The 12,717-nt window shown below is 36.4% G+C and overlaps 1 protein-coding gene across 1 annotated transcript in view; it reads right to left on the bottom strand.

Moving 5' to 3' along the window:
* RNGTT (RNA guanylyltransferase and 5'-phosphatase) overlaps nt 1-12,717 on the bottom strand; it is a 176,236-nt gene that overhangs the window by 155,374 nt on the left and 8,145 nt on the right. The window contains exons 3-6 of the mRNA XM_066547332.1: nt 9,351-9,454; nt 9,130-9,218; nt 4,315-4,390; nt 937-1,186 (exon numbers count right to left, since the gene is read on the bottom strand). Of these exons, the coding sequence (XP_066403429.1) occupies nt 937-1,186; nt 4,315-4,390; nt 9,130-9,218; nt 9,351-9,454 (519 nt within the window). The remainder of the gene's footprint in view (nt 1-936; nt 1,187-4,314; nt 4,391-9,129; nt 9,219-9,350; nt 9,455-12,717) is intronic.

Here is a 12,717-nt window from a genome sequence, read left to right as displayed (position 1 = left end):
GCTTCTTTAGACTGGATTTTGTATTTTTACCAGGTTAACATTTTCCATACTCCACCTGCAAACCTTGTTGACCAGCTACAATAACAACAAAATGCTTTTTTGCAGCCTATTTCAATAGGAGGATTTCCAAGTCTTCGCAAACAAACACACCTCAGCACACAAGTAAAATAATTCAGTATTTTGAAAAAAAAAACCTATTCTTGCACTCAGCAATAGTCTAGCCTACTTTATCTGCAAATAAAAAAGGGAGTCAGGAATTTGAAGAGAACTGAGTCATTAGTCTTCAGATGATACAAATACATTCTGTGTACTTGAGTATTAGTTCCATATCATGGTAACTACAGTAACTCATTCCATCAGAATTATGCAGATGTATGTCAGAAATCACAGTAAGTGATCAGCTGTATTTCTTACAAAGCTAAAACAGCCTTGAACACATTATGATCTCAAAGCTGCCTTGGGTTTTTTAACCTCATATTGCTTTTTTCTAATCCAATTTTCAATCCCACAAAATTTTCCAAAGAAAAACTATTTACCAAAATGAGCACTGAATTTTAAAAATTCTGAATTTCATCCACATGACTACAAAAAACAAGAGCTGTTTCCATTCAACTCTAATAACATTTCATCTCCAAAGACAGACTGAATAATTAAAAAGCATTTTACTATTTCAAAAACTTGTTGTATTATAAAAATTTTAAGTCATTTTTACAACTGAAATATTTGAGGTGTTGAATATTAAAGTTGCCAGCTCACATAGGAAATACAAAAAGTTTACAATATATTTTCAAACTCTTCCAGTTACAGACAATGCTTTCAGTCCCCATTTGCAAGAGCAGTGACACATGTATAGCATGTATGATGAGGTAACTGATGGGTATGAGGTTATGAAATTATGTTTAGCAATTCAAATATTAAATTCCAAATCAAAATTACCAGTTTTAGGCGTTCTTTTCTCCTCTTGCCAAAGGAAGAGCTTGATGATCCAGGTTCTGATTCTGGGCCTCCAGTTTTACCATTATCATCATCCTCCTCTTCATCTTCATCAAAGCACCACTCTGGAAGCTCTGGTGGTGCTGGTGCATCATCTTCATCCCCATAACGACGAAACAGTTCCTTCAAATAGTCACCTTTATAAATACCTGGAGGTCTGGCCTGAGCAAAAGTAGCCACAGCAGCCTCAATACTGTCAGAAAAAAAAAAAAAGAAAATCACTCTGGATGCTTAATTTACATGTCTTAGTCATGTCATGCTTTACCAAACATAAGGATTATTGGGACTGAGAATCAATACAAATTCTGAAGTGGTAATTGCAAAAACATTCCTTATATTTAAAAGTCCATGCTTAGATCAGCCAGGTAGCAGTTGCTCTTGCACAAGATTCTGTACAACTTTGTGGGCACTGCAAATGTTCTCAAGTAACTGCAGCTGCTTTGAGACCTTATTGCAGCTCCTAGTGGTCTGCTGATCACTGTTTTATCACAGATAAAACTTTTTTATTGCTACAGAGAAGCAATGGGTGACATGCAGGTAAATACCTGAGGACTGCACAAACACAAAAGAAGACCAAAGAAACATATCAACAAACTTAATGGAGAAAAATGCAAATGTTTAAATTCAAATATGGTTACATTTTTCTCCACTAAGAATTGTCTTTCCTCTCATTAGAGGTTTTGCCATCATACTGAGAAAAACCACTCTAATCTTTTAAATTACTTCTCTTTCCAGAAGTTTCTCATAAAATTACTGTGGTTCAGTAGCCTTTTACTATGAACCTAATACTTAATCTTGCTCAAATAAATTGGAAGCTGGACCACAAAAAAATTAGAAACCAAAACTAACAGTCATGCACCTTTACCAGCCAAGGAGAAAACTCCAAAACATTCAAGAGTGAGCACAACACAAGGGTTTTATTGTTGCCATTTTCATAGATCCTATGAAAACATTTAACTAAAAACATTGGATGTAATTCTGTCTTCCATTTATCAAGGCTATGAAGAGCAGTAAGGCTCCAAGAATCAACATTTTAAAATCTTACTATATAGGGGAAAGGAGAAACCACAAAAATAGAGAGATGTCACTGTTATGCTTCTTGAGAAGCACATGTCTTAAAACTGGAACAAAAGCACATACTACACTCTGTTACTTTTTTTTTTTCAGATGTTTAATTCCAAATCCTTTTTTCTTTTTGTCTGATGCATACAGTATGGAATGGAGCCTGACAACTTTAAGAGGTAAATTTTCCAGAATAGACAGAAAGTGTCAAAGAACCAGTAAGGTTGATTCACCCCTCTGATCTTTGTAAGAGGAGAAAACATGACATTCTCCAGAGTGACACTATCACACAGTATCACTTCAAAAATGACAGTTTAAGAGTCTGAGTTACTTAGAAGGACCTTTCTTCCCCATTCTGTTTTCTAAGACTCCTAATTTCTTTCTCACATTTTTTACTTTGCTATCTTTCTTAAATTGTTTCACATCTTCTGTAATGAATGCCACTGAAAGCACAAAACAAAGTAAAAGTTATGGAGTCTGAAAAATGCTCAAATTTTTTTTCTGATAATATTAGAAGAACTCTCTAATCTTCTGGAATAGATGGCTGTGAAAGCCAAAAGAGGTGGCACAGACCTCAAATACAGAACCCTAGCTGAAAAAAACCCTATTTTCCAGGTTCTAGAAACACAGTAGTCTTTGGGAAAAATGAGTTGTTGAAAAGAGAATCAAGTAAGGTTTCTGACCTTACCAGTCAGAAAGCTGAAGAGCTTTCAGGCCTTTCTCTAAACTAACTATAAAATATATCCCACTGTACACAAACTCCTGCTTCATACACTTAAGGAATGAATATGGATGGATCTTTCCATGAGGAAGATCTTATTTCCTTATTAGCAAGAAACAGTGCCTTGTTTTAAAGAATGATGCAGCAAATTAGATTTATCTCGATACAATGGTCAGCATTAACCAGCAGCTTGCCAAAATTGTTTCCTTCGCTGTGGACATTTTTTCCTACCAGGGAACATCTGGATGTTCTACTGAAATAATCTGACAGAGATTAACAAACTTGACACAGTTAACTACCCAAAGCAAAAAACATAAGACATGGCTGTTGAGTTTTAAGGCTTTTCCCACCATGGTTTGAAAACAGATAGGCAGCATAAAAGTAGGAGATCCAAAGAGATTCAAGTGCCTTTCCTCTTCAGAACAAAGGATCAATTCTAAGTCTAATTATTGCATGCCACTTGAAAATTGTTTGATTAAAAGCATACAATTTTTCTAATTCATAGAAACAACAAGAATCATACTATAAAGTCATTTGTGTCTGTGCCTACTTCCTACACACAGCTGGGATCCTGCAAAGATTCAACCACCCATTACTAAAGGTTTTCCATCTCCATTACTCCAACATCTTTATTCCAGGTTTACTAACAGACAGCAATGACCTAGTTCTTTGCAAACAGCTTGCACATGAATGCTAAGCATAATAACTGTATGTACAGTCACAAGAAAATCCTGCAACATGAGCAGAATTTTCTTCACTTAAAGGACCACACATAAGAAATATCGGAATGTTTAACAGGCTTGTCAAGAAATATAACTTTCACAGGACTCTGTCAAGAAGAAAATAGTGTTTTGTAAATACTACAAAACAAAAGCTATGCAAAAGTTATGTCCTACAGGATGGTACAGACATTGCTTGGGTTTGGGGTTTCTTTTAAAACTAATGTTATGTAAAAAAGAGAATTACTCTGTATGAAGGAACCAACATTTTTAAAAGATGGAAAAATGGATGTCTGTATAGAAGCATGCTGTGTACTTCAGTCAAAAAACAAGCTGGAAACAAGGACTTTGTTTGCCCCCAATCCTTCAGAAGTATGTATGCTACTCTGCTGTTGCTCTAGTTAATCTCATCAGATCTCAAAAAAGCCCAAAAACTTACACCCACACCTACATGAAAAAGATGAAAATGTACGGGAAATAATCTTTCAGGAATCTCTGAACTCTACATTCTTACTTAAAACGTGGGACATGTTATGGGAAAGAGACACAATATGATACATACACTGCTCAAGGCCCACACACAGCAGGTACAGCTGACTTTTGACCTACCAGATCTGGAATTCTTTACTGCAACAGGCTAAGCTACCAAGGGATGATACAAAAAATGTTAATATGGGCTGTTTACTCAAGATTCTTAGGCAGCTATAAAACAAGAAATAGTGAATACATCAGCACAGCTGACAGGACAATGAGTGAAACATACTGAAGAACCTTTTGGCCACATTCCACAAAACCGCAGGAACTAACATACAAAGTTACCTCCAGTCCATCTTCTCAACCAAAAAGGCACAGATCAAAAACCCAGTTCTATTGAAACCATGTGTACAATGGACACCTAGAAAAGACAAAAAAAGGGCATCATCACTTACAAGTGGTTTTAACAAACATAGTTAGTATCAAAACTGTGGGTTTAGATCCTTCCACCTCCATCTGTAACATTAAAAGTTTATCTCCCTTCCCATCACAGCAGTACAGACCACATAAGGCACATAAGCCTGAAAGGCAATTTATTACATTCTTTCTGCAAATTAGCAGCACCAAGGGTATAGGACACTTCATCACAATCAAGAGCATTAACTTAATGTGATTGAAATATGGCTAATACAGATAAGACTCACAGATCTGCTCAAATGCTTGTCAGAAGGCAATATAATCAAATTTATTAATTGAGCTTTTACTGGATTCAACAAGCATGACATTCATTTCACACCATCAGGCAAAACATCATATTCATATTACCTTACCTCAAAATTGAAAGGGGTGCCAATAGACCATAATTCTATCTCAAATTCACTATAAACATACTAAGACCAGACTTATTAATTTTGAAAAAAAAAAGAATGTACAAAAAGAAAACTATACAACAGCATAATCATCTTGAATTACTTATCTTTTCAATGTGAAAAAAAAGAATTAAGTCTTCAGCCTCTGTTTTACTGAACTCATCCCTTAGTAAAAGGAGGGATACACTGTCAAATGCATTGCATTTTTTTTCTCTCAAGGCAACAGCACCATCTAGTGATAAGCAGACCAGCCTGAAAACTTGTGCTATTAAAAATGTCATGAAGGATTCAGGCAAGATGTTGCCTCTTCCTCCTACTTAATTTAAAATTATAAATATCATTAAAGTTTCCACTAACATCAAGAGCAATTATTCTTAACATTTTTCAGTTGTTACCATAGAATCATAGAATTGTTTAAGTTGGAAAAGGCTCTTAAGTACATTGAATCCAACCATTAACCCAGCACTGTCAAGTCCACCACTGAGCCATGACCCCAAGTGCCACATCTACACAGCTTTAAATACCTCCAGGGATGGGGATCCAACCACTTCTCTGTGCAGTTTGTTCTTGTGCTTGACAACTTCACCTTTTTGTGAAGAAATTTTTCCTAACGTCCTAAACTTCCCTGTGTAAGTTAAGATCATTTCCTCTTGTCCTGTCACTGGTTGCCTGGGGAAAGACATGATCCCCACCTGGCTACAACCTCCTTTCAAGCAGTTGTAGAGAGTGATAAGGTCACCCCCGAGTCTCCTTTTCACCAGCTAAACAATCCCAGATCCCTGAGCCACTCCTAATAAGACTTGTGCTCCAGACCCTTCACCAGCTCTCTTGAGCTTCTCTGGACACACTCCAGAATGTCAATGCCTGAGACCAGGGGACAATCACTTCCTAATCCTACTGGACATTGGCCTCCTTGGCCACCTGGGCACAGTGATGGCTCATGGTCAGTAGACCAGCACACCCAGGTCTTTCTCTACCAGGCAGCTTTCCAGCTGCTCTTCCCCAAGCCTGCAGCATTAGCCAGGGTGGTTGTGAGCCAAAGTGCAAGACCTGGAACACAACACCATGGAGCAAGCCACTTAAGCTTTAAATAATTTGCTCATTTCTCTACCACAGCTAGTAAAACAAGGTTAGTAACAATTCACCTGATGCATATTCAAATGTGAATATCTATCTTTTTTATACACTCCTCTACACTGAGTGGAACTTTTTCAACTGGAGAACCAAAGTACCTACAAAAAGTAGACTGATGAGAAAAAACCAAACCAACTTTAAGTGGGTAAAAAAAAAGTATGTATTAACTGCAACAGGATTGGGGTTTGTGCCTGCCCCACCAAAGTTTCCTTCTTGATAAAGCAAGGTAAGAATTATCATGAATTTTTTGGATTCATCATTTCTAACCATTTAAAAATACTAACAACTGTGTAACTTGCATAAAATTAAATGAATTTTAGCTTGCTTATATAATTTATTCCTAACAATGATTTCTCCTTTGTTTTTTGCTGAAGCAAAATTTTTCGTTAAGGTTGGCAGGCATAATGCTGTCCTTCATGCTGCAAAAATAAAGTTTCCTTCCTATATTGCTCTAGATGAATTGCAAATTTTGATCACTTAACATTCACATTTCAGTCTCTTTTCTTATCTAATCATGACACTAAGAACAAAATTGCACACAATTGCTACCACTAGTCCTGCAGCTGCTACTGCTGCCAAGAAGGTTAAGTCAATAATTTTATACACATGACAAAGATAAGAAGCATCTCAGCATGAGACCAAATGGCTTAGAAGAGAAAGACCACACAGGGTACAGTACTATCACTTCTGTAGACCTCTTTCACTTTTGATAAACATCCTCCACACCAGTCCCTCTGATGCCCTGTCAGAAGAAACAAGTGCCCAAAAGGACAAATTTCAGTAATTCACAAAAGGGAAATGGAAAATTCCAGCATTTCTCTTTCATTACAAAAGCCTAAACAACATGTTCTTCAAAAGTTTAGTCAGCATATTACTTTCTCCTTTGCTCTTTCTAATTGACTTTTTTCCCCTAAAGAGGTAAAAAGTTTAAATAATGGAAAAAATAATGGAAAAAATAATGTCTAAATAATGGAAAAACATTCCACAATTCATCAGAGCCAAAAAGTTAGTAACTCAACACTAAAAATGGCATTTTATAAGTTGAAATATCAACTAAATGGGTCTGCTACTTATAGGATATCACCATGCTATCCATGCACTTTATAAATTGCTGACCATAACCACTATTTCAAGTTCTAAAATATTATCAGAGGACCAAGTGAAAGAACTGCAGGGGGAGACTGAAAATAAGGAATTGTTAAAAGAAAAGCGAATGGGATCAGTCACCAACAATGTCTTGCTTCTGGCGTAAGTTTTAAAATGCTGTTGGTGAACTGGTTCCACTCACTCCCATTTAGCAGCTCCTCATCTTTTAAACCATGCAGCTGTGTTACTGTTCAGAGAAGAACACACAGATCTCTGTCCTGCTTTCAACTGAAGCAGATTCTTAATTTTCTTCACAGTGGCTGGTGTGGGGCTGTGTCTTGGATTTGTGCTGAACATAGGGTTGATGTTGACAGAGATATTTTTGTTATTGCTGGGCAGCAAAGCGTTTTCTGATTTTCATGCCGCCATGCTGGTGAGGAACTTAGGGGTGCCTGGGAAGCTGGGAGGAGACACAGCCAGAACAGTTGGCCCAAACTGGCCGAAGGGATTCTCCAGAACACAGAACATTCAGTGCATAGAGTGGGAGGAAGAAACAGGAATGGGGGGACATTCAAAGTGATGCCATTTGTCTTCCCAAGTCACTGCTAGGTGTGATGGGGCCCTGCTCTCCGGAGTATGGGAAGCAGTGAATTCATTCCTTGCTTTGCTTGTGTGCATGGCTTTTGCTTTCCCTATGGAACTGTCTTTATCTCAACTCGTGAGTTTCCTACCTTTACCCTTCCATTTCTCTCCCCAGTGCCACCAGTGGAAAAGTAAGGGACCAGCTGTGTGGGGCTTGGCTGCTGGCTGGAGTTAGACCACAAGAGTCTTGAATTAAACTGCATTCTGTGTGTAAAAAAGAAGCAAGCAAGCATCTAAAAGAAAACTAGGTGTAAAAATGTGTGACAAAATTAAATCTCTCAAGCACTCAAAAAAAGAAAATTCTCAGCGGTATCACATCCTGCAACAGAACAAGAAGCAATGGCTACAAATTTAAATACAATAAATTCTGTTTCGACACAAGAAAAAAACACCTGCGTATTGAAAGAACAAACACTGGAAGAGGCTGCCAGAAAAAGTTGTGTAGTTTCCAAGCTTAGAGGCTGGTCAAAAGCCAAATGGGCATAGTCCTGAGGAAGCTGCTTTAGCTGGCCCTGTTCTAAAGAAGGGGAACTGAGTAGCTGATTTCCACAGGTCCTTTCCAATAACTTCAGCTATCCTACCATGTATCTGGATGAATCCTAAACTGCATGAACATACCAGCTTAGTTTACCAAGCTCTTAGCGATGATACCTGCACAAACAACTGTTCCATGTACTCATAAGTTGCACAGACACCCAGATTCAAGAAGGCTGCAAAATTACCATCCAAGAAGATAGGAGATGACACCCATTCTGACTCTGGAAACTCATCTGCAAATAACTTCTTGTCTCTGATAGTTTGCAGATAGAGATGAACATTAATATGATTGACAAAAATCAGAGTAAAATAGTTTTAACTAAAACTAGAAGGGATGCAAAATAAACTCAGAACTTATTTCTCTCTGAATAAAAATATGCTCAGAACATTCAAATATTGACTGCAAGACTGTATACCACAGAAGAAAAACTTAGCCTAGTATCTACTACCAGTTTTGTGAGACTTGCTAAAGAACCTCTGATAATCCAATTACCAAATATGACTTCAAGTAAACCAGACCACCAAATACATAACTCACATTTGTATCAGGAGAAGTTACAAAACCACAGTGCAAGTATCATGTATTTCTAGACAGCTCTTGATCCTGTGTAATTTTCTGCATTAAGCCAACAGCTGTTATCAAACTGATGGATGCAGAAACATACTACTTTCTGTAATATTAGTTTTTGCATATAGTTTTTGAGTTTTGCAAAACTACTTTCTGCATATTAGTTTTGCAGTAAAAGCAATCAAACTTATACATGCTTAAACACTGCACTAGGGAAATTCCTTTGCTCAGACTTCTAAGAATAAGAGATTGCAGTTACAAGCCAATATGATACAAACTAAGAATAAAAAAATTTGATGGGCATAAGATGGATATAAGATGTACCTATAAGCTCTGAAGGATTCTTATCACTGAAGTGTTCGCATACACGGATAAATGTTTCTGTATTCTCGGGTGTAGGGCACTCACCATGCCTGAAAAACACAAGAACACACAGATTAGGAGACACCTGGGGGAAAGGCAAAAAGAGAAAAAAAATTAATTTCTTCACTGTGATCTTTCAAATTAAAAGCCACAGAAATAATTAAAAAGAGCACACAACTTACCCTTTACATTGGAGCTTTATATATTTAATTCCCTCTTTCTCTATATCATTTCTGTCATAGAATCTAGTGGTGTTGGTCAAGTCTACCAGCAAACCCATTTTAACCTAAGAAACAACATAAAAAAACAAAAATAAATTTTATACGTGGTTCAAATAGCTGTGCATAAATATTAAATATCTAAAACCATAATAATTAAAAGCAACCACAGGCTACAATTGTAAGTTTAAAAAGCATTAAATATTGCATTTTTTGTAAAATCTGTATTTTACCACCATTACAGACAGCTGCATTTCTTTGTGAAAGCTGGAGTCTAAATTAGCACTAGTCTTCAATTCAAAAACTTCAGTTTGCTCCAACCAAGGATTCTAAATAAGAAAATTCTGCTAACAGCAGGAAAATCTGGTAAAGAATTACTTTAACATGCTAAAAAGACAAACATGATGGAATCAAGTGCTCTTATGCAAAGCAGAGCAATAATAAACACTGGCACAGTGAAAGTACCATAAGAAACATTAACTACTGAGACTTATACATAAGTACAGTCCCAGAAAAAATAACTCATTTTAATTTATCTATTAGAGTGCAAAACAATGCAAAAGAATGAATACATTATCAAGTTTAAAAATTATTCAAATTAATTAAATTCTTAAAAACATTTTATTTAAAGCTAAAGTGCATAACAACTTCAGGTATCTAAACATGCTGTCAGCAGCTAAGGTGGCAGTGTCAACCACTCAGACATTAGGGCCTTCCTGAATCCAGGATGCCTTGCCCACTCTACCCTAATGTGCTACCTTGTGCATCAACTTATTTTTTTAGTGCTTTTTTTTACAGCTGGAAAATGGGTCTTTTAAGGAGCCTTGTGGAAGTTACTATGTTTTAAAGAAGGATGGAAAGCAGAAATTCCACTGGGTGGCACAAAACACACAGCATATCAAAGTATATCCTACTGATCCTTGTTCCAATGTGCAAAAAACAGCTCACTAACACACCTGAGCAAAGGAAGCATTTCTGGTTTCCCGTCTTGTAAGTGCAAGCAATTGCTTTTGGACAAAAATCTCAGTGTCATGCTTTCAGGTAGAACCAACAGACTGGCAATAACTTGGCAGTGCAGTTGGAAGAATTACAAAGTTAAAACACCATTTCCACACAATTCAGAAAAGGTAAAATCCAATTATAACTAGAACACAGTTCACGAAACAGCTATTTCACATGAACATGTTGTTTAGTAGATCCCTAAAGGAAAATTTCCAATAATCTACAGATAGGTCTCCAAGATATTCAAACTTCTGATGATATATGCTTGTAATACTTATATACTCTCATATTACTTTTATTTAATAAATATTTAAAAGCATCATGATATTTATGTCAACAGCATTAAAACTTCTGATGTAATATCCAGATCAGTTCTGAATTTCTCATTGTCAACTTTGCATATTGTATTCAGAATACTTTATTTACTCTTATTGCTGTGTTTTGCAGAAATATAAACCACCTCACAAGGGGGTCCTGAAAACAATGTTACACCACCTGAAACTTCAAATATAAAGTGTCAATTGAGTTGCTAAGCATGGAGACTGACAGCATCCTAGACAGTGATTAACTCTGTCTGAATCTAAACTCTGTAGAAATCATACAAAGGCAATTAATTCAATGATTACTTTCCTCCCTCTCCATTCCCTACAGCATTTTGCAAATGTCTCCAAGACTACTTAATTCAGGCCTGTAGGACTTCTCACTTGCTATTCTTTTGCCATTATTGCATATAATTTCAATCATAGGCAAGTGAAGCCCATGCAAGGTGACACTGTTCCTCACACACTTCATGGAGCACTACAGCAAACAGGCATCGAGTGTAATTTATCCAAAGCTATAAAAGCATTTCTGGCATATAGAGTATATAAGACCTGAAAGCAGTTTTCCTGCTTTACAGGAAGCCTAATCATTTGCATTTTCAATCCATGGGATTGACTGCACATAATACATTACAATTTAGAGAGTGCACAGCACAAGAAAATGATAAAGAATTTTTAAAGAACAGGGGGGTTATACAATATATCAAAGTATACAACTATGATTTTCAAAAAATCCATGCCAAAAAAACCACCAGTACCACTGGAACAAAATAAAAACCTTCCCCTCACTTCCTCACATTCCAGATATCCCCAGCTATTAATGCCTTATGCATGCACTCTTCTGCTGCTGTGCAATAAAACAGGCTTTGTGAGGTTCCCCTGTATGACTCTAGCAGCCTCTCCTTAGACACTGGAGATTGAAAACACCCTCCCTAAGGAGAGAGCATACTACAATACACTGAATTCACTTCAGTCTCAGGAATTTTTTCTTGAATTTCTTATTTGAGAAAAATTGTTTAGATCAGTGATTGAATGTATCTACGAAAACAATAATATGGCTGAAAATTGGTAAGTAGTTTTCCTAATAGGAATTCTGTAATTCTGTAATTGAGCATACTAATTACTCAAATATTCTTTTGAGTTAACTAATGTCTTAGCTCTTTGTGACAGAAATAAATCTACCCATATAAAGCATAAACTGTATACTAACCTACCTACTCAAGAAATTAAAAAAAAAAAACTTATTCACGCAGTCACCAATTGCTCCTGCAATTTGTTTAAGAGAACATTAAGATACTATGCCACTGTTGGCAATCACAAGAAAAATGGGGCTGGCATGGCTAATCAAATCAGTTTCTAGCATTCACATTTTCAACAACCAGCTCTGTGAGAAAAGGAATCCCACAGGAAGCTTGTTACAGACAGTTCCACCCAGGCAGACATCTTAAATGCTAAACTGGTACCTTCAAAGATCTGGGGTAACATCAACATCTCCCTATTACAGAAATCCAGATGTAAAAGTTTCTGCTCAAGTCTTTTATTTGGGAGCTAAATTATATGGACTTAAGTAATAACCAGTTTTCAGAAATAATTACTCTGTAAAATATTAGCAGTAAAAAATACACTACAATAAAATTACAAGAACCATGCACAGTGAGCTACTTTCACTTGGGTGGGAAACCTCACTCTTACAGGGCTCCTCAATTTCACATTTATTTCATTGCTGGCTTGTTGGCAAATTGTAATCTACAAATGGTAAGTAACCACTACATAACTTGGCAAATAAAAAAGAAATATATATTTTCAAATAGCAAACACCCATCAACAATACCAGGGTCCAATACAATGTAAGAGATTTGATGAGAACAGAGAGTTTGAGAGAAATTCTATGTTCAGCTTGTTAATCAAAATTACCAAAATATAAGTGGGGATCCTCATGCTACTAATTTTACTATCAAATTCTAATAATCTGATGTCACTCAAGACATGAATTTGTAGCGTTACAACAG

The sequence above is a fragment of the Molothrus aeneus genome, chromosome 3 (genome assembly GCF_037042795.1).
Source record: "Molothrus aeneus isolate 106 chromosome 3, BPBGC_Maene_1.0, whole genome shotgun sequence".
NCBI lineage: Eukaryota > Metazoa > Chordata > Aves > Passeriformes > Icteridae > Molothrus > Molothrus aeneus.
Note: the sequence above shows the minus strand (reverse complement) of the source record. Positions and strands in the feature narration are given on the sequence as shown.